This window comes from Heterodontus francisci, chromosome 15 (assembly GCF_036365525.1).
Source record: "Heterodontus francisci isolate sHetFra1 chromosome 15, sHetFra1.hap1, whole genome shotgun sequence".
NCBI classification, from domain to species: Eukaryota; Metazoa; Chordata; class Chondrichthyes; order Heterodontiformes; family Heterodontidae; genus Heterodontus; species Heterodontus francisci.
In genome coordinates this window covers 89,281,303-89,304,210 of record NC_090385.1, presented here as the reverse complement: position 1 = coordinate 89,304,210, position 22,908 = coordinate 89,281,303, and the positions used below count along the sequence as shown (strand labels likewise).

Genomic DNA, 22,908 nt, shown 5'->3' with positions numbered 1-22,908 from the left:
CCCTACCACTGACGTAAGGCTCACCGGCCTATAATTTCCTGGATTATCCTTGCTACCCTTCTTAAACAAAGGAACAACTTTGGCTATTCTCCAGTCCTCTGGGACCTCACTTGTAGTCAATGCGATACAAAGATTTCTGTCAAGGCCCCAGCAATTTCATCCCTTGCCTCCCTCAGTATTCTGGGGTAGATTCCATCAGGCCCTGGGGACTTATCTACCTTAATGTTTTTCAAGACGCTTAACCCCTCCTCCTTTTTGATATCGACATGACCCAGACTATCTACACTCCCTTCCCTAGACTCATCATCCACCAAGTCCTTCTCTTTGGTGAATACTGATGCAAAGTACTCATTTAGTACCTCGCCCATTTCCTCTGTCTCCACTCATAGATTCCCTCCTCTTTCCTTGAGTGGGCCAACCCTTTCCCTGGCTACCCTCTTGCTCTTTATATACATATAAAAAGCCTTGGGATTCTGCTTAATCCTGTTTGCCAATGACATTTCATGACCCCTTTTAGCCCTCCTGACTCCTTGCTTAAGTTCCTTCCTACTTTCTTTATATTCCTCAGGGGCTTCGTCTGTTCCCAGCCTTCTAGCCCTTACGAATACTTCCTTTTTCTTTTTGACTAGGCTCACAATATCCCTCGTTATCCAAGGTTCCTGAAACTTGCCAGACTTATCCTTCATCCTCACAGGAACATGCGGTCCTGGGTTCTAATCAATTTCAGTCAGATGTTCACTGAATGTGTGCTGTCATGGTCCTGCAGATTTATTTTGGCAATATGCGGTGTAGCTTTAAGGCTTGCAAAGGATCAGTACTGCTTTAAGAATCAGCAGGCCTCATGAGTGACCAAGAAGGTGTATTTTCGTTACCTTGGATACAGCCATTCAGAGACTGTGATTCAAAGGGTGCATTCTCGTTACCATGGATACAGCACTGGGATTGCACATCATGCGATACATTTATTACAATTCAATTTTGAACTGGCTTTTTAGTTGAAGACAGTCTGTTCTAACAGAACACAGACAGACAGCTAGTGTTAGCACTTGCAAAAATAGCTCTCAGCCATTTAAACTGAAGGAAGAGAATTTTAGTCTAAGTATTATTATGTCTCAAAATTCTAAAAAAAAGTCAAGCCAAAACAGAGATTTCTGATAATTTAAACTGAAGGAAGGGAAGTGAGGCTGTGACAATCTTTCATCCCTCAAAATCTCTAAAGTCAGATTGATTCTATTGAAAGTGTTTGCAAGTTGTTAATTGTTGAAAAGGGGAAGGAAAGCATCACTTACTGCTGGAGTTAGACTATGGACTGTTCTACTGTGGAAGAACATTTTTTTCCCCATCGGATGGCTATGAGGACTTCAAGCAACATTGGGCTCTAAATTTGCAAGGACTCTAATTTTTTTCTATTTTAAATGTTGTTTATATCTTCATAGTGTTTAAGAATATAGTTTTTCTAAGTAAACAGCTAATTTGTTGATTTAAAGACACCTGGTTTGGTTAGCCTCATTCGGGGGTTAATAGTTGGTACAATTTGGCTGGGTCTTTCTTTAATTTGGAAAGTTTAAAATGATATGTTAGGCGATCAGTGGAGGGACGGGATTGAATTAACAGTGCATTTCTCCCACCACAGTCAGAATCATATATCTTGATTGGGAGCTTTGACTGGAGCAGTCAGCCGTAACATATTTATTGGGGGCTCATCTAGGATTTGAATCACATATTAATTGGGTTTCATGGGATTTGAATCATATCTTAATTGGGGGCTCGCTCACAGTCGAATCATATTTAATTCGGTGGTTCGCGTCTGAAATCAGGATCAGACAAATCTGGAGGGCTCACATTTGGAATCATAGTAACTACTCATCTCTGGAATAACATATTTAAATTGGGGTCCTGCGATTGGCATCATATCAATTGCTCTCGAATCTGGGATCATATCACTTTGAAATTCAATTGTTGGAATCTAAATCTGAAACCAATTGCAATGTAATTAAAAGAACCAGGTCTCTTGCAGAGTAAGGTATAATCTATACCATTGTTATGGCATTAGTGGTTGTAGCAGAGTTTTTGGGAAAGCAGAATGTTTCCCTCAGTGACTTGATAACTTTAACTAAGAACAAATTAAAAGAAATGGCAGCAAAATTGGGGTTGGAATTGAAATCATGTACCAAAAAAGTAGAGATAATTGACATAATAGCCGAACATCTGGAATTAGTAGAAGAAGATGATGATGATGACACAGATGAAGGGCAATACGAGGAACAAGAAAGGGAATATGAGAGACAAGAAGTTAGTAGGTCCGAGAGTGATGCAGTGATATTGGCTAGCATTCAGTTAGAAATAAAAAAAACTGGAGCTTCAGCAGAAAAAAGAATTAAGAAAACCTGAACTTCAAATAGAAAGTGAAAGAGAAGAGAGGGACTTTAAGTTAGAAGAGATTGAACGAAGACAAAAGGGCAGGAAGAATCTGAATTTAGAGCAGGACCCAGCAAGAAGTTGTTTAAATTTATACAGGCTCTTCCTATATTCACGGAATGGGATGTAGAGGAATTTTTCATATCTTTTGAAAAAATAGCCAAATAGATGAAATGGCTGAAAGAAAGCTGGACATTGCTGTTGCAGGGCAGGCTGGTAGGCAGAGCTCATGAAGCTTATGCCCTGCTTTCTGAAGAGGCTTCTGCAGATTATGAGATGACAAAAAAGGCTATTCTCTCTGCATGTGAGTTAGTCCCTGAAGCTTACCATCAGAAGTTTAGGAACTTATGGAGATTGACTGGGCAAACATATTTAGAATTTGAGAGGGTGAGGCAAATTAATTTTGACCATTGGATACAGGTATTAAAGATAGAAACCACATATGAGAACCTTCAAGAATTAATTCTCTTAGAAGAGTTTAAAAATTCAATTCCTTCAGTCGTGAGAACTCGTAATGATAACCTGAAAGTTTTGAAAGCTAGGCAAGCAGCAGAGACTGCTGATGATCTTGAGCTTGTGAATAAGCCAACCTATTTTGTACATCACCCCCATAAACCCGAGAAAGTTAGAAAGTGGGAGAGTGAAAGGAAGGCAAGAAGCCGGGGACAAGAAGGAACAGCTGGGAATGCCCCAGGATTACCTCCTCAGGTCTGAAAGGAAGGTGCTGAGGGAAGAAGTGAGGTTGGCAAGCCAAAGTGTTATCATTGCAACAAAACGGGTCATTTACGTTCAGAGTGCTGGAAATTGCGAGGTAAACCCAAAGGACTTGTTGGGGTACGCAAAGTTAGTGCAGAGGAAAAGACTCTGACTGAGAGTATAGCAGACCAGGCTGTAGTTTTAACGACAGCTGTGAATGTGAAACCAGATACTAAAACTAAGAGGAGTGTAGAGGTTAAGGGGTGGCCCAGTGGCGCAGTGGTTAGCACCACAGCCTCACAGCTCCAGGGACCTAGTTTCAATTCTGAGATACTGCCTGTGCGGAGTTTGCAAGTTCTCTCTGTGACCGTGTGGGTTTTTGCCGGGTGCTCCAGTTTTCTCCCACAGCCAAAGACTTGCAGGTGATAGGTTAATTGGCCATTGTAAATTGCCCCTAGTGTAGGTAGGTGGTAGGGAATATGGGATTACTGCAGGATTGGTATAAATGGGTGGTTGTTAGTCGGCACAGACTCGGTGGGCCAAAGGGCCTGTTTCAGTGCTATATCTCTAAATAAAGTACCTGAGAGTTATAATGATTTTTTGTTAAAGGGGAGAATAATTCTGTATCCTACAAATGAGGCAAGAAAACCTATCATTATACTCAGGGATACAGGAGCAACCCAAACTCTATTGCTGGGGAAAGATGTGAGCTTTCCACCAGAGAGTGTCTTGAATGTTACAGTTTTAGTTAATGGAATTGGCAGGGTGTGTATACTCCTACCTTTGTATAAAGTATGCCGAGAGAGTGACTTAATATCTGGGATAGTAACTGTAGGTGATGTCCACAGTTTACCAGTAAAGGGAATTGATCTACTCCTCGGAAATGATTTGGCTGGATCAAAAGTATCAGTTTCTCCTATAGTTACAGAGGAACGATGTGAAATTAAGGAAACAGAGCAATTACAGGAACAAGTTCTGGGAATATTTCCTGCATATGTAGTTACTCGAGTAATGGCTAAACAGGATCCCTTGTCGGAGGTAAAAGGGGCACCACAAATAGATAGCCAGGCATCTGAAACCTTATTTGGGGATTTAGATAATCCAAATGAGATGTTTAACAGATCATCTATCATTGCAGCACAGCAAGCTGATCCAGAGATATACCGAAGAGCACAGACAGCTCTGTCAGAAGCTGAGGTGAAAGGAGTTGCGGAAGGCTATTATATAGCAAACGAGGCTTTGAGGAGGAAATGGAGACCGCCTCATAGGCCTGCCGACAAAGACTGGACAGTTGTTGAACAGATAATGGTACCACCTAAATATTGACAAGGATTATTAAGGTTAGCGCACAACATTCCTTTTGCAGAACATAGGGAAATGGGAAAGACTAAATCACGCATAAGCAAACGTTATTACTGGCCAGGTCTTACAAAGGATGAGAGACAATTTTGTAGAGCATGCCACACCTGTCAAATGGAAGGAAAAACAAAATTACCATAAAACCAGGGGATGAAGTATTAGTGTTGTTACCATCACAGGGGTAACCAGTGAAAGCACGGTTCAGTGGTCCATATAGAGTGATCAAAAGAGTGGATGAGGTGGATTACTTGATTGACACCCCTGATCGCCGGAAGAAGAAGCGGTTGTGTGACATTAATATGCTCAAACCATATTACCGCTGGGAGAAGGATAAGCCAGTACAGGTATGTCAGGTAAAGGGGACTGTGGAGAAGGAAAAGGATAGTGAGGATGAGGCAGAAGTAGGCCTAGGAAATTCTCAGATTGAACCCCCAACTATCAAATTAGCGAATGCAGAATGGCTAGGAAAATTAAACCATAGGCTTTTACACTTAAAGGCAAAACAGCATGAAGTCCCAACCAGGGTTTTCACAACATTTCACAAAGTTTGTAGTGATAAGCCAGGATGTACAACCTTAGCCACACATGATATGGGTATAGGGGGAACCATTCCTTTAAAACAACATCCTTGCCGCTTAGGTCCAGGCAGACAGGTCCAAGTGGAAGCAGAGGTACAATGCATGCTGAAGAGCAGCTTAGATGAACCTAGTCAGGACAGCTGGAATTCGCAGGTGGTCTTGAAGTCGAAACCTGGTGGGCCAGCTCAAACTTGCATAGACTCTAGACAAGTCACCGTGGTAAAGACAGCAGATTCCTACCCAAATTCTTATTTAAAGGACTGTATGGACAGAGTGGGCAACACAATGTGTCTTAAAGAGACAGGTGTGTTGGAGGGATACTGTCAATTTCCTTTGACACCCCAGGGTAAGAAAAAAATCAGCTTCTGTTACACTGGACAGGGTGTTCCAATGTCAAGTGATGCAACATAGGTTAAGGGGTACTCAAGAAACTTCTCAGAGAATAGTTAACCCAGTAGTGGTCAGTGCTCCTAGCTGTGCAGTTCACCTGGTTGAGGTGATGGACAATAAGGACACTTGGAAGGAAAACACAAAACAATTGGAAAACTATGCTTGTAAATTTGAAATGGGTTAATTGGAACAAACTTTTGAAAATTTAAAGCTGAAATGTTCTGGTGGAACTTGTTGCTGTAGTTTAAATATTGTTTTTAGAAATGTGTATATCTGTAAATGCGTGAAGAAAAATTTAGCATTTTTTTCAATTTGTATTTTTTTACCCATTGTAATGAAACGCATTTCAGGAATGGTGTTTCATTCCACTAGAGGTGGAGGTGTCATGGTCCTGTAATTTTTTTTCCGGGAATATGTGGTCTATCTATATGGCTTGCAAAGTATCAGTACTGCTTTAAGAACCAGCAGGCCACTGGAGTTACCAAGAAGGTGTATTTTCATTGCCTTGGAGACAGCCATTCGGAGACTGCAATTCAAAGGGTGCATTCTCATTACCATGGATACAGCACTGGGATTGAGCAACATGCAATACATTGGTTACAATTCAATTTTGAACTGGCTTTTTAGTTGAAGACAGTCTGTTCTAACAGAACACAGACAGACAGCTAGTGTTAGCACTTGAAAAAAGAGCTCTCAGCCATTTAAACTGAAGGAAGAGAATTTTAGTCTGTTTAGGTATTATTATCTCTCAAAATTCTAAAAAAAAAGTCAAGCCAAAACAGAGATCTCTGATAATTTAAACTGAAGGAAGGGAAGTTAGACTCTAAAGTCAGATTGATTCTATTGAAAGTGTTTGCAAGTTGTTAATTGTTGAAAAGGAGAAGGAAAGCATCACTTACTGCTGGAGTTAGACTATGGACTGTTCTACTGTGGAAGAACATTTTTTTCCCCATCGGATGGCTGTGAGGACTTCAAGCAACATTGGACTCTAAATTTGCAAGGACTCGATTGCTTTTCTATTTTAAATGTTGTTTATATCTTCATAGTGTTTAAGAATTTAGTTTTTCTAAGTAAACAGCTAATTTGTTGATTTAAAGACACCTGGTTTGGTTAGCCGCATTCGGGGGTTAATAAATGGTACAATTTGGCTGGGTCTTTCTTTAATTTGGAATGTTTAAAATGATATGTTAGGCAATCAGTGGAGGGACAGGATTGAATTAACAGTGCGTTTCTCCCACCACAGTCAGAATCATATATTTTGATTGGGGGCTTTGACTGGAGCGGTCAATTGTAACAGTGCTAATGCCCGCACTGATATGGTGTCTGACGTGATCTACCCTAATAAGTTTGTGCACTTGCCACAGACTCCATTTTGGAACTCTAAGGGCATGCGTGGCACCCAAAAAGCTGGCGCTACAGATCTGAATTTTTCTCCCCGTGTGACCAAGTGTGGGGAGGTGGCAGGAGATGGTATGACTAAGGGTGAAACAGGTGTCTGCGTTAATGGTGTTCGGAGATGCAACCTACCTGGATGGAGTGGGCTTGATAAGCCAGATGGTCTTTCCTGTTCTTCCTAGGTTTAAGGTTGTAAGTATTTTTTTTATTTTATTTATAGATACAGCACTGAAACAGGCCCTTTGGCCCACCGAGTCTGTGCCGACCATCAACCACCCATTTTATACTAATGCTACACTAATCCCATATTCCTACCATATCCCCACCTGTCCCTATATTCCCCTACCACCTACCTATACTAGGAGCAATTTATAATGGCCAATATACCTATCAACCTGCAAGTCTTTGGCATGTGGGAGGAAACCGGAGTACCCGGAGAAAACCCACGCAGACACAGGGAAAACTTGCAAACTCCACACAGGCAGTACCCAGAATTGAACCCGGGTCGCTGGAGCTGTGAGGCTGCAGTGCTAACCACTGCACCACCCTATAGTAATAATAGTAATGGTATTTAACTGTTTAAAATTTCCCCCATATACCCTGTTGTACATTGAGTGGGTTTACACCAAGTTCTGTCTATGAATGGAGGAAACAACTCGAATATCACAACTAGATGGTTGACACACAATGACTGCTTAAAAGGCGGAGTAGTAAAATGATAGCCTATGCCTAATGCTGAAGACATTGTTAACTCGAATGGAGGAAACCAATATTCCCTCTAAGCTGAATGGCCATGCAGAAAACCATAAGTTCCCACACCAGGCCAAGCATAAGTTGGCCCCTTTAATTTACCACACCTGCACAGCCAGGCAAAAAAAAACTTAAAGGGCCCGTGCATTTAAATGAATCGGCTGCGCATTCCAAAAAATAAACAATGATACGTTAGTTGAAACATTAATACTTGTTTCAATTACACAGTTTAGCCAAAAATATTTGACCCACCCAAACTGAGGTCAGTGGTACTTTTCTACAATCTTTGCTGGAAATCATGTGCTTTAAGCTCAGTAAACAACAGAAACCTTGGTGACCTGGGGAAGATGTTTACAGAGAAGCCACATGTAAAGGTTTATGGAGGTCAGGAGGTTGACTTTCTGTTTGGGTTAGAATAATGTTTTCAGTTCAGTTGGGGTGTGAACTGTTTTGAAGACAGTTGGTGTTGTGTCTGCCAAGGAAAAAGAAACCGCAGCTCATTTTGCCTACACCTTTTTAAGAGAGCCTGAAAAGGCCAGTGTGTCAGCACCTCTTTCCTCCACCTCAGTCATAACAATGCTGACAATCAAACATAGTCTTTCCAATTCACTTGCTTCAAGTAGTGGCGATAATTCATTAAAATAAATGAGTGAACATTGGTGTTAAAGGCACACCAATTGAAATTCGAGACTCGGGGGTTTAAAATAGGAACGGTGTCCATTACTCTGCAGTGACATCTGCACCTGAATGAGCCTAAAATTCATGTACACCTAGAAATCCATGGGTCCTCACAGTGAGAGATTGGCTTAATCTCTGGAGAAACGGTGTTAATCACTAACAATGGTAATTTATATCATTTTTCTTGGATGCCTGGTGATTTTCTGCCAAAGTAACGGTGAGAGATTGGGGGAACCTCATGGAAATTCTGCCCCATGCACTTTAAGGGATATCAAGATGCTTCCTTACCTGCCACAAGGTGGAACCCTCAGATCGGGAAACTCTCACAATGGCGACAATTGGGATCCACATAATACAGAAGATTATCATACACCAGCCAAGTGCTATTGCCCAGACAGAGTACTCAACAGGTCCATATGTTGGTGGGACAAGCATTGCTAAAGACCAGATTAAGATTGCCTGAATGAAATGATTGCACAAAACATGTTCAGAAACGGAATGAGATTATTATCTGCAGCTTGATTATTTTCAATTTAAGTCACTAAAAGATGTAACAATTCCTTACTGTCAGCAAACACGGAGAGATAAAAAACCAACACACTCTCCACCACAGCCAGAAGAGCCAATTCCTTTCCCCAATCATCATCTCAATGTCCTTGATGAATCTGTTTCCCCCTGTGAACAACAAGAAGGCAGAGAGACACAATCACTTGGTTTGTGTTGTCTTCAGGGAAGCTTGGAGTGAAGATGTTTGGGCAACATGCCCATCAGTAATTAGTAGGAAAACAGCTGCAGTAGAATTTACCCCAATAACAACCAGCTGTAACCCAGCAAGAACAAGGCGTTCATGAGTGAAGGATGCAGAACGCTCTGCTTGTCTCATATTGGCCTTTGGAATCAATTGGAGGATGATCTTTGACAACTAAAGAGAGCACTTGAACAATACCCATCATCTTCAGATCTGGATGACTACATTTCATCACCCTATATTTTGTCTCGATTCTAAGATCCATGCAAGTACTTTTTTAAAAAACGGAATTATTTCATTTTGCTTCAGATTCATGGGTGAAGGATGTAATAGGCACCACCTGTCTCATATTGGTCTTTGGAAACAAATAGAGAAAGAAAGATTGTAATTACCATAGATCCAGCTTAGGCCGATGACTTCCAGAAGAGCAACTACAAGAATGCCCCATCCAGCACAGAAATGATCAATTAAATTTATCCAGTAAATACCAGCCTGAAAAGAAATGAAATCTTTGAAAATGTGCTGCATGCGAAAATTGTAAAACTCTCCATTCAAAATAAGCAATTTCTGGATCACTAAATCACCACTTTTACTTAATGTTAAAGCAACAACACCTAATTTGACTAAACCATAACATTGCGATCTCTCTAGTCTACCATAACTACAGTTGGAGTAGAAACACTCTCTGATCAGATACTTCCACGCAGCTGTTAATGTTTGAGATCTTTACACACCCAATAACTCTGATCCACCTCTTATATCCTATCCAGTGTCTTGAAATTAGACCAGATGAATTACATTGTCTCATTGTCATGGTTACATGGATAAATGCAGCAGCCAGTTTAGAGACAACATAATTACAGATGATGAAGGCCATTCAGTCCATCTTTATTCAGCCATTAAAGGTTTGTTAACATCCCACCATTGCAGCATCTGATTATTTCTTCAATGATTGCAAAGCTTTTGCCTCCATTGGTCTGTGAGAAAATTAATTCCAAATGTAGATCACACTTTGTGTGTTGAAGAATTTCCTGACATCCAAGATTGAGGTTTAGAAACCAAAATCCTCTGATCAGAGGTGAGAGCGTTACTAACTGAATCCAACTGAGACAATGGGCTGAATTTTACCACAGGCTTCAGGATCCGACATCACTGGGGTGAAAAGTGTATCTCGAGCAGCAGGACCGGCTCAGTGACTTTGCCACAGGCAGCCTCCTAATTGGCTACTTGCGGGCACACGATCCAATTAAGGCTGGCAGGCAGGCTTCTGATGTTGCTGGTCCAATCAGAGGGTAGGCAGCTCTGAAGCCTCAGCAGCACCACTGGGAGAGGTGGGCACTGCTGAGGTAGGTTGGAGACCTTGGGGCATCTCAAAAAGGAGGTGCCTATGGACAAGTATTTGAAAATTAAAATTTGGATGACTAAGGGCAGTCGTCCCTGTGGGATGGAGGGGAAGTCTCTCTGGGGAATCGTTGGGACTGCGGCTCTGCCACTTCTGCCTGTAGCCCCCTTTTTGAGCCATGGAGCCTCTGGCTCTGGCTGCCACAGGAAGGCCACCTCCATGAAGCTGGTGGGTGCCCCATGCAGCGGGGGACCACTTCGCCATCAGCAAAATGCTAGCAACCCATAAAATGGCCCATAATTAGGCCCCTGATTAATTAAATCGGCTGCCTGCCTCTGAGGAGCTGGCAGTCGATCCGCCTCACAGCCTTCCTCCTGCCCGCTGCTGGGAACCTTCTCCAGCGGGAAGATGGTGATGGGGAGTCATTACGGCATGACTCCCCAATCTTCTATCAGGCACCCCCCACCCCCACTCCCCCCCCCCCACCTCTGTTCTCCCCACCCAGGGGCAGTAAAATTAAGCACAGAAACTCAGCAAAGTTGTCATCCCTACACTAAAAGACAAGATGTTTTCCATAATATCCTGCTGATTTAAAATGTACACCTGGGTGTTAACAAAGCTGAGTTTCATCTCTTTAATCAGGCTCTGTATTTAGTAACAGCAGATGGAGAAGGGTCAGTCAGTCCCACATCGTCACTGCACAATGTTAAACAAGTGGGAAAAAAACAACAGGACCTCAAAGAGTTATAACCAGCACCAACTTCAGTTATGAAGATAGATTGGAGAAATTAGGACTGTTTTCCTCGGAGAACGACATAGGTAGAAAGAGGGATGAGGTCCTGTAACAAGAATTTAGGGAATTAGGTAGCAGATTATTAAGCAGGACCTCAAAGGTTGTAATCTCTGGATTACTCCCGGTGCCATGTGCTAGTGAGTATAGGAATAAGAGGATAAAGTAGATGAATACGTGGCTAAGGAGATGGTGCAGGTGGGACGGCTTTAATTTGCCGGATCACTAGGTCTGTTTCTGGAAAAGGTGGGACCTGTACAAGTTGGACGGGTTGCACCTGAACCAGAACGGGACCGACATCCTTGCTGGGAGGTTTGCTGGTGCTGTTGTGGGGGGTTTAAACTAATTTGGCAGGGGGATGGGATACAGAGTAGAGGTAATGTAGGGGGTGATGCACAGTCAAATATAGAACAGAAACAGAGTCAGTCTGGAAGGCAGAGCAAATATAGACCCGTTAAGGCACAAGGGAAAAATGCAAGGCTGGATTGCATCTATTTTAATGCAAGGAGTCTTACCAGTAAGGCAGATGAATTGAGGGTGTTGATTAACACATAGGATTATGATATTATTGCAATCACAGAGACATGGTTGAGGGAGGGGTAGGACTGGCAGCTCAATATTCCAGGATATAGAATCTTCAGGCATGATAGGGGAGGGGATAAAAGAGGAGGTGGCATTGCACTGTTGATCAAGGAGTCAATTACTGCAGTAAGGAGGGATGATATCTTAGAAGGTTCCTCAAATGAGGCCATATGGGTAGAACCTAAAAACAAAAAGGGGGCAATCACTTGGCTGGGAGTGTACTGCAGGCCTCCAAACAGTCAGGGAGAGATAGAGGAGCAGATATGTAGGCAAATCTCAGACAGGTGTAAAAAGTTTAGGGTAATAATAGTCGGGGATTTCAACTTGCCTAATATCAACTGGGATGGTCTCAGTGCAAAAGGCTTAAAGGGGGCGGAATTCTTAAAGTGCATACAGGAGAGCTTTTAGAGCCAGTACATAGAAAGTCCTACAAGAGAAGGGGCGGTACTGGACCTAATCCTAGGGAATGAAGCTAGACAAGTGGTAGAAGTGTCAATGGAGGAGCATTTTGGGGATAGTGACCATAACTCTGTAAGATTTAAAGTAGTTATGGAAAAGGACAAAGATGGACCGGAAATAAAGGTACTGAATTGGGGGAAGGCCGATTTCAATATGATAAAACAGGATCTGGCCAAAGTGGACTGAGAGCAGCTACTTGTAGGAAAGTCTGCATCAGACCAGTGGGAGTCATTCAAAGAGGAAATAGTAAGAATTCAGAGCCAACATGTACCCATTAAGGTGAAGGGTAGGACCAACAAGTCCAGGGAACCCTGGATGTCAAGGGATATCGAGGATTGCATCAGGAAAAAAAGGTGGTTTATGGCAGATTCAGAGCGCTGAAAACAGCGGAGGCCCTAGAGGGGTATAGAAAGTGTGTGTGGGGTGGGAGGGGGGGGTGTACTTAAAAAAAGTAATTAGGAGAGCGCAGAGGGGACATGACAAAACACTGGCAGGCAAGATAAAGGAAAATCCTAAGGCACTTTATAAGTATATTCAGGGCAAGAGGATAAGCAGGGAAAGAGTAGGGCCCATTACAGACCAAAGTGGCAATGTGTGTGTGGAGCCGGAGGATATAGGTGAGGTTTGAAATGATTCCTTTTCATCTGTGTTCACTATGGAGAAGGACAATGTAGGTGTAGAGATCAGGGAGCAGGATTGGGATATACTTGAACATATTAGCATTGAAAGGGAGGAAGTATTAGCTGTGTTAGCGGGCTTAAAAGTGGATAAATCTCCAGGTCCAGACGAGATATATTCCAGGCTGTTATGTGATGCAAGGGAGGAGATAGCAGGGGCTCTGACACAAATTTTCAAATCCTCTCTGGCTACAGGAGAGGTACCAGAGGACTGGGGGACAACGAATGTGGAACCATTATTCAAGAAGGGTAGCAGAGATAGACCAGGTAATTACAGGCTGGTGAGTCTAACATCAGTGGTTGGGAAACTATTGGAAAAAATTCTGAGGGACAGGATTAATCTCCACTTGGGGAGGCAGGGATTAATCAGGGATAGTCAGCATGGCTTTGTCAGGGGGAGATCGTGTCTAACTAACTTGATTGAAATTTTCAAGGAGGTGACTAGATATGTAGATGATGGTAAAGCAGTTGATGTAGTCTACATGGACTTCAGTAAGGCTTTTGATAAGGTCCCGCATGGGAGATTGGCTAAGAAGGTAAGAGCCCATGTGATCCAGGGCAATTTGGCAAATTGGATCCAAAATTGTCTGAGTGGCAGGAGGCAGAGGGTGATGGTCGAGGGTTGTTTCTGCGAGTGGAAGCCTATGACCAGTGGTGCACCACAGGGATCGGTGCTGGGACCCTTGCTATTTGTAGTGTACATTAATGATTTAGACGTGAATATAGGAGGTATGATTAGTAAGTTCACAGATGACACGAAAATTGGTGGTGTCGTAAATAGTGAGGAGGAAAGGCTTAGATTACAGGATGATATAGATGGGCTGGTAAGATGGGCGGAGCAGTGGCAAATAGAATTTAATCCTGAGAAGTGTGAGGTGATGCATTTTGGGAGGACTAGCAAGGCAAGGGACTATACAATGGATGGTAGGACCCTAGGAAGTACAGAAGGTCAAAGGGACCTTGGTGTACTTGTCCATAGATCACTGAAGGTAGCAGCACAGGTAGATAAGGTGGTTAGGAAGGCATATGGGATACTTGCCTTTATTAGCCGAGGCATAGAATATAAGAGCAGGGAGGTTATGGTGGAGCTGTATTAAACACTAGTTAGGCCACAGCTGGAGTACTGTGTACAGTTCTGGGCACCACACTTTAGGAAGGATGTGATTGCACTGGAGAGGGTGCAGAGGAGATTCACCAGGATGTTGCCTGGGCTGGAGCGTTTCAGCTATGAAGAGAGACTGAAAAGGCTGGGGTTGTTTTCCTTAGAGCAGAGAAGGCTGTGAAGGGACCTGATTGAGGTATACAAAATTATGAGGGGCATTGATAGATTAGGTAGGAAGAAACTTATTTCCTTAGTGGAGGGGTCAATAACCAGGGGGCATCGATTTAGGGTAAGGGGCAGAAGGTTTAGAGGGGATTTGAGGAAAAGAAATTTCACCCAGAGGGTGGTTGGAATCTGGAACGCACTGCCTGAAGAGGTGGTAGAGGCAGGAACCATCACAACATTTAAGGAGTATTTAGATGAGTACTTGAAACGTCATTGCATACAATGCTACAGGCCAAGTGCTGGAAAATGGGATTAGAATAGTTAGGCGCTTGATGGCTGGCACAGCAGACACGATGGGCCGAAGGGCCTGTTTCTGTATTGTATGACTCTATGACTCTAAGAGAAGGCTGAGAGGTGATTTGATAGAGGTATTCAAAATCATGAAGGGTCTGGACAGAGTAGATAAAGAGAAACTGTTCCCACTCGTGAAAGGATCGAGAACAAAAGGGCACATATTTAAAATATTTGGTAAGAGAAGCAAAAGTGACAAGAGGAATAACTTTTTCATGCAGTGTGTGGCTAAGGTTTGGAATGCGCTGCCTGAGAACGTGGTGGAGGCAGGTTCAATTGAAGAATTCAAAAGGGAATTAGACAGTTATATGAAAAGGAAGAATGTGCAGGGTTATAGAGAGAAGGCGGGGGAATGGAACTGAGGGAATTGCTCTTTCAGAGAGCCAGTGCAGGCATAGTGGGCCGAATGGCCTCCTTCTGCACTGTAACAATTCTGTGATATATAGAAACATTACCTGCTATTAAAAGACAGCATACCTGTGTTACACATATAAGGCCAAGGAAATAGAATAACAAGCAAACACCAGCTGTTAGATAAAGGCGCTTTGATTGTAGAAACTTAGGGAACTGGTCCTGGAGGGTTGTTATAATTGTTTCTGATGAAAGAAAATGTTAAATAAGATCAGTAATTAATTCATAATTTACACAGTCCAAGAGAAACCCATCACTGGAGAGACTGAAGCCCTGCAGACCAGAGGAGCAGATGAGGACAGATTCCTCTCTCCTGCAACATTGCAGAGACATGTTAACCCTTTACAAGATTATAAGCGGAATATCACCATAGGCCTTGCTTGTGCTTAAGCTGTGTTTGCACCAGGAACACAGGAATCTGATGATCTGACTTGTAGCTCATGGAATAAAAGGGACAGTAGCAACATAGATACAAAATTGGCTGAGTGACAGGAAACAAAGAGTAATGATTAATAGATGTTTTTCGGGCTGGAGGAAGGTTTGTAGTGGAGTTCCCCAGAGGTCAGTGTTGGGACCCTTGCTTTTCCCAATAGATATTAACAACCTGGACCTTGGTGTACAGAGCACAATTTCAAAGTTTGATATGAAACTTGGAAGCATTGTGAAATGTGAGTAGTATAGTGTAGAACTTCAAAAGGACATAGACAAGTTGGTGGAATGGACAGACAGGTGGCAGATGAAGTTCAATGCAGAGAAATGTGAAGTGATTCATTTTGGTAGGAAGAACATGGAAAGACAATATAAAATAAAGGGTACAATTCTAAAGGGTGTGCAAGAGCAGAGGGACCTAGGTGTATATGTGCATAAGTCACTGAACGTGGCAGGACAGGTTGAGAGAGTGGTTAATAAAGCATACAGTATCCTGAGCATTATTAATAGGGGCATAGAGCAAGGAAGTTATGTTGAACGTGTATAAGAGACAAGTTCGGCCTCAGCTGGTGCATTACATCCAGTTCTGGGAGCTGCACTTTTGGAAAGACATGAAGGCTTTGGAGAGAGTACAGAAAAGATTCACGAGAATGGTTCCAGGGATGAGGAATTTCAGTTATGAAGATAGATTGGAGAAGTTAGGACTGTTTTCCTTGGAGAAGAGGAGGCTGAGAGGTGATTTGATAGAGGTATTCAAAATCATGAGGGGTCTGGACAGAGTAGATAGAGAGAAACTGTTTCCACTCATGAAAGGATCGAGAACAAGAGGGCACAGATTTAAAGTATTTGGTGAGAGAAACAAAAGCGATATGAGGAAAAACATTTTCACACAGCGAGTGGTTAAGGTCTGGAATGAGCTGCTTGCGAATGTGGTGGAGGCAGGTTCAAAGGAAGCAATCAAAAGGGAATTAGACAGTTATATCAAAAGGACTAATGTGCAGGGTAACAGGGAAAAGGCCGGAGAATGGAACTGAGGGAATTGCTCTTTCAGAGAGCCAGTGCAGACATGATGGGCCGAATAGTCTCCTTCGGCACTGTACCGATTCTGTGATTCTGACTCTGTTGGAGCAGGTTGGTAACCTCAGTGCTTCCTTTCTCATAATGTGCCCTGAAGCCATTTGCAGTCAGCTCCTCTGAGAAGTTAGTGCTGCTGTACCACAGTGGAGAGAAGGCCAACAGCTCAGTGCAAGGCATTGCAGCCTTTCCTCCAGGGTGCCAGCGTTAATGAAACTAGTGAATGTTTTCAGTATCCTGATGGTCTTTTCTGAGGGCTGTAATAAGGAGGATAAGGTGAGTAGCCATGGGACCATTGGGCGTCAAAGGGTCCAATGCCGGAAGGGGATGGACAATCACTGTCCCAGCCATCTAGGGCCCTCTAGGCCTGTGCGCATAGGGTACGACCAGCAAAGTCATCCACAGCCAAAGGGCCATCATATCAGCAGCCTTCCTAAAATCAGTTTTCTAGTGCAGAAGTGGCACCACGTAGGAGCCTCCGCAATCATTTCCATAAAGCATTGTGACACAAATGGGTCTGCATGGGTGGCACAACAATGCAGAAAGGCCAACAAAATTGTCTTCAATAACATGTGCATTGCCTTTACTGTGTGAATGAAGTGTGCCAACATATACCGATCGTGGCTCCTCCCATTACATCATTGGCGTTTCAGAACTGCCAATGTATGGAATAACATTATTGCCATGCCAGTATCACTCATGTGCGTCTCCACGGATGCAGTAATATGGACAATTGCTCAGTATTCAGTTGCCAGTAATGGTGGACGCAAAGATGTTGCAGATGTGGACTGGTGAGTAAGGGTGATATGTGGTTTGCAGAGCTCATGTCGGTTCCAATAGAGCATGAGTCTTTCTCTGATAAGCCACTGCCGTACATCCCTAGCTCACTGCTAGCCCTGCATGCAGAGTCTGGGTACCATCTGCCCTTCCATGTGCCTTTTCTGTTGTAGGTCCTCAGTGTCCTCATAGTTGGTGAAGGAATCCTGTTGACGTCTCTCCTCATCATGCCAGGCCTGCCCCGTATTGGGTGCATAGTTGTGCTGAGCACAGCGAGCAGTAAAGAAAGCAGCTGGCCTTTTTGGCCCATAGTATAGGGCATGACCTTATCTATCCAGGCATTGGAAGCAATTTTTCAGCATGCCAGTCGCCTGCTCAATGGTGTCTCTTGTAGCTCAGTGGCTGGCATTGAATCTCTGCTCTACAGCAGTGGTGGGGTCTCTAACTGGTGTCAGGAGCCATGTCTGCAAGGTATAGGCCTTGTCTCCAAGAAGCCACCCCTGCATCTGAGCCAGTTCACTGAACAGCAGTGGCAGCTGGGACTGGTGGAGAGCTCAGGTGTCATGGCAGCTTCCTGAGAAGCGGGCACAGATTTGCATGAAGCATCTCCGGTGATCACATACCAGCTGTACCTAGATTGAGAGGATTCCTTTAATTGCAATGTCTGCAGGTGGTAGCCTGGCGGGAGGCCTGATGGCCACATGGGTGCAGTCTATGAACCCTGAGGGCTATGGTTCTCCGGCAATGATGCCGAGACCCGCGGCGTCGAGGGGCCGGTAAAATTCAGCCCTAAGGAGGCTGACTGGAATTTTCCAGTCAGCCTCCAGTTTCCAAATGTGACGGGGGGCAGATTAACTGCCTCTAGGTGGGCACCCAGTGGCAGGCTGAGGTGCCAGAGCTTCGGGCAGGCCTACACAACCCTCCTTGCCTGCCTGTATAGAGGTACAGCCAACAGCAGCTCTGTATAGAGGCTTCTTCCGCCCCCTCCCACCCCCTACACTGGTGGACTGGCTGCTTTTTGTGCTTCTTATTTAAAGTTTTTAAGAAGTGACAGAGAGGGCACCTTCTTAGTGAAGCACCTCCAGTTATTACCGTGTACTGCAGCTGAGTGCTCCTCTGAAGCTAGAAGGCCTCTGATTGGCCCTCCAGATTCGAGAACCAGCCTGCTGCCCTTAATCGGACAGAGAACCTGTCTCCATGCCAATCAAGGGCTCACCAACATGAAAATATTGACTTGAATCAGTTTCCCACCAGAAGCGGGTTCAGGAGCCGAAAATAGTCCTGATTCTTGTTTCCCAGCTCCACAGGGAAAATTCATCCCTAAGAGTCTGTGACAGGATAGAGATAGATTAAGTGAATTGATAAGAAGGCGACAGATGGAGTATAATGTGGGGAAATGTGCAGTTTGACTATGGGGCACTGGCACCAGTACTGGGGAAAGGAGGAGCTGTACCGTTGGGATGGTCTTCACCTGAACCGTGCTGGGACCAGTGTTCTGGCGAGTCATATACTAGGGCGGTAGAGAGGATTTAAACTAAATACTTGAGGGGCAGAGACATCACGTGAAGGGAGATGTGGTAAATTAAAAGGAAAGGACAAGGCAATAGAGCAGGTTAGCAATATGGGTAATGATAACCAGAGTATGACAGGAAGGGACAGAACGCATAAACTGAAGAATGAACCCACAGAAAAGGCCAGAGTTCACCAGAATGGTAAAAAGACAGATTGTTTTTTTCCTCGGATTAAAAAACAGTATGTTTGCCTTTAAGACTTTGTTAAAAACAAAGTTCTGGAATTTCTGGAGACACAGTGTACCAGCTGCATTTTTGTTATCCTAGGCAATGGCAGGAGAGACAGAGGTCACATGGTAATGTTTCCACTTCGCTGTGTGTGTGGAACTGGCAGAAACCAGCTGAAACCAGTTAGTTCTGAGAGACTTTCCAGTGAGGCATATTGAAGAAAAGGAGCTGTTTTATTCTCTCTCAGAAAAAAATCCACAAGGAGCTACAAGCCAACTTAATTCACTGAGTAAAGAAGAAAAGCCTTTTTTTGTCAAAAAACCATTTGGATTGCTGTGCTCATCATTGAAAGAACTGTTTAATGCAACTGCAGCTGAATGCCTATCTACTGAAGGACTATTTTCATCAAATACGGATGAAGACTTCGAGTAACCTTTGACCATTTCCACATTAGAATACCTCATCCACCAAGAACGTAATCCACAAAAACGTACTTATTTTATTTATTCTCAAGAGACAGCTAATTTTTTAAAAATCCACTTTTAAAACCGGTTGTTAGTTTTTGAGTGTATGTGTGTGAATGGGGGGGTTAGATTAAAATAAGAAATTATAAGGTCTTTAGACAAAGGTTTATCTTAGTGTTTAAGATTTAGTTTCTTAATAAATAGTTAATTTGTTGTTCGCTAAAGATACCTGGTTTGGTCTGTTTCTGTTCTGGGGTTACTAGAGTGTTTAATTTGGCTGTTTTCTGATTGGGTGTGAAAGCTTAATAATATGCTGTGACCTGTGGAGTGACGGGACTAAATTAACAGTGTGTTGCTCCCATCGCGGTCGTAACAATATGTATAACTTGATAGCCATTTCAGAGACGTGGTTGTAAGGTGACCAAGGCTGGGACCTAAATATTCAAGGGTATTTGAAATTTTGGAAAGATAGGAAGCTAGGAAAAGGTGGTGGGTGGCTCTGTTAATTAAGGGTGACATTAATACAGTAGTGAGAGATGGCTTTAGTTTAGAAGATCAAGATGTAGAATCAATTTGCGTTGAGATAAGAAATAGCAAACGTAAGAAGTCACTTGTGGGAGTAGTTATGGGCCCCCTAACAGTAGGACAGAGTATACAGGAAAAAATAATAGGGGCCTATAAGAAAGGTACTGCAATAATTATGAGTGATTTTAATCTTCATATAGATTGGATGAATCAGATTGGCAAAGTTAGCCTGAAAGATGAGTTCATGGAGCATATTCAGGACAATTTCTCAGAGCAGTACATCCAATGACAACCAGAGAGCAGGCTATTTTAGACCTGGTAATGTGCAATGAGACAGGATTAATTCATGACCTCATAGTAAAGGAGTCTCTCGGCTACAGTGATCATAACATGACAGAATTTCACATTCAGTTTGAGTGTGTGAAGTGTGGGTCTAAGACTATCATCCTAAACTTAAATCAAGGCAATTACAAGGGTATGAGGACAGAGTTCGCTAAAGTGAAGGAGGAAAATAGATTAAAAGGTAGGACATAGGAACATAGGAACAGGAGTAGGCCATTCGGCCCATCAAGCCTGCCCCATCATTCAATATGATCATGGCTGATCATCGACTTCAATGCCCTTTTCCCACGCTATCCTCATATCCCCTTATGTCATTTGCATTTAGAAATCTGTCAATCTCTGCTTTAAACATACTCAATGACTGAGCTTCCACAGCCCTCTGGGGTAGAGAATTCCAAAGATTCACAACTCTCTGAGTCAAGAAATTTCTCCTCATCTCTGTCCTAAGTGGCTTCCCCCTTATTTTGAAATTGTCTCCCCTGGTTCTAGACTCTCCAATCAGGGGAAACATCTTAGCTGCATCTACCCTGTCTATCCCTTTAAGTATTTTGTAGGTTTCAATGAGATCACCTCTCATTATTTGTAACTCTAGAGAATACAGGCCCAGTTTCCCCAATCTCTCTTCATAGGACAGTCCCGCCATCCCGGGAACAAGTCAGGTGAATTTTTGTTGCACTCCCTCTATGGCAATAATATCCTTCCTAAGGTAGGAGGACCAAAACTGCACACAGTACTCCAGGTGTGGTCTAACCAAGGTTCTATATAATTGAAGCAAGACATCACTACTCCTGTACTCAAATCCTCTTGCGATAAAGGCTAACCATTAGCCTTCCTAAATGCTTGCTGCACCTGCATGTTAGCTTCCAGCGACTTATTGACAAAGACACCCAGGTCCCTTTGTACATCTACAGTTTCTAATCTCTTACCATTTAAGAGCTATTCTGCACATCCATTCCTCCTATCAAAGCGGACAGTAGAGAAGCAGTGGAAGACATTTAAGGAGATATTTCATAAGAGTCAGCAAAGATATGTTCCATTGAGAAAGAAAGACTCTATAAGAAGGACGCACCATCCGTGGCTAACTAAGGAAGTTAACGATAGTATCAAATTGAAAGAAAAAGTGTACAATTCTGCAAAGGTTAGTGGTAGGTCAGATGATTGAACAGATTTTAGAAACCAGCATAGAGCGATACAGCACTGAAACAGGCCCTTCGAGTCCATCAACCACCCATTTATACTAATCCTGCATTAATCCCATTTTCCCTCTCACATCCCCACAATTCTCTTACCACCTACCTACACTCGGGGCATTTTTTTTTTTTACAATGGCCAATTTACCTATCAACCCACAAGTCTTTGGCAGGTGGGAGGAAACCAGAGTACCCAGAGGAAACCCACATAGTCACAGGGAGAACTTGCAAACTCTGCACAGGCATTACCCAGAACCAAACCCGGGTCACTGGAGCTGTGAGGCTGCGGTGCTAACCACTGTGCCACTGTGCCGCCGACTAAACGACCAGCAAAATAAGGAGGGGCAAATTAGAGTATGAGAGAAAGCTGGCTAGAAATATAAAAAGACAGTAAGAGTTTCTACAAGTATTTTAAAAAGGAAAAGAGTAACTAGAGTTGGTTCCTTAGAGAGCGAGACTGGCGGATTAATAATGGGAAAGAAGGAAATGGCGGAAGCGTTGAACAGGTATTTTATGACTGTCTTCACTGTCGAAGATACAAAAAACATCCCAAGAATACTTGAAAATCAAGAAATAAAAGAGAAGGAGGAACTTAAAACAATCACAATCACAATCACTAGGGAAAAGGTACTGGAAAAATTATTAGAACTAAAGACCTGATGGTTTGCATCCTTGGATCTTAAAAGAAGTGGCTGCAGAGATAGTAGATGCATTGGTTGTGATCTTCCAAAATTCCCCAGATTCTGGAAAGGTCCCAGCAAATTGGAAAGTTGCAAATATAACACTTCTATTCAAGAAAGGAGGGGGGAGAAAGCAAGATACGAAAGGTGAGTTAGCCTAACAGCTATCATAGGGAAAATGTTAGAATCCATTATTAAGGAGGTAACAGCAGGGCATTTAGAAAATCATAATGTGATCAGGCAGAGTCAACATGGTTTTGTGAAAGGAAAATCGTGTTTGATTAATTTATTAGAGTTCTTTGAGAAAATAACAAGCAAGGTGGATAAAGGGGAACTTGTAAATGTGGTGTACTTGGATTTCCAAAAGGCATTTGATAAGGTGCCACATCAAAGGTTACTGCACAAAATAAGAGCTCATGGTATAGTGGGTAACATATTAGCATGGATAGAGGATTGGTTAGCTAACAGGAAGAGGAGAGTAGGGATAAATGGGTCATTTTCAGGTTAGCAAGCCATTACTAGTGGAGTGCCACAGGGTTCAGTACTGGGGCCTCAATTATTTATAATCTATATTAATGACTTGGATGAAGGGACCAAATGTATGGTAGCTAAATTTGCTGATGATTCAAAATAAGTAAGAAATTAAACTGTCAAGAGGACATAAAGGCTGGGAATTTATCCAGGCAATGGGTGTCTCGACGTCCAGAAAAAGCAAAGTCAAGAACCCCATATCGCCTCTTCTGTGGAAGACCTGCCAAATTTAGTGCCAATTAGGCACTTAACTGGACAGTGGTGGG

The 22,908-nt window shown here is 43.0% G+C and overlaps 1 protein-coding gene across 13 annotated transcripts in view; it reads right to left on the bottom strand.

Moving 5' to 3' along the window:
* The window catches only part of LOC137377775 (sodium- and chloride-dependent neutral and basic amino acid transporter B(0+)-like), a 143,802-nt gene that overhangs the window by 11,629 nt on the left and 109,265 nt on the right, over positions 1-22,908 (bottom strand). For all 13 annotated transcript variants that reach the window (XM_068047818.1, XM_068047816.1, XM_068047806.1 and 10 more), the window contains 4 exons: positions 14,958-15,076; positions 9,405-9,504; positions 8,830-8,939; positions 8,553-8,723 (listed from right to left, as the gene is read on the bottom strand). In XM_068047818.1, the coding sequence (XP_067903919.1) occupies positions 8,553-8,723; positions 8,830-8,939; positions 9,405-9,504; positions 14,958-15,076 (500 nt within the window). The remainder of the gene's footprint in view (positions 1-8,552; positions 8,724-8,829; positions 8,940-9,404; positions 9,505-14,957; positions 15,077-22,908) is intronic.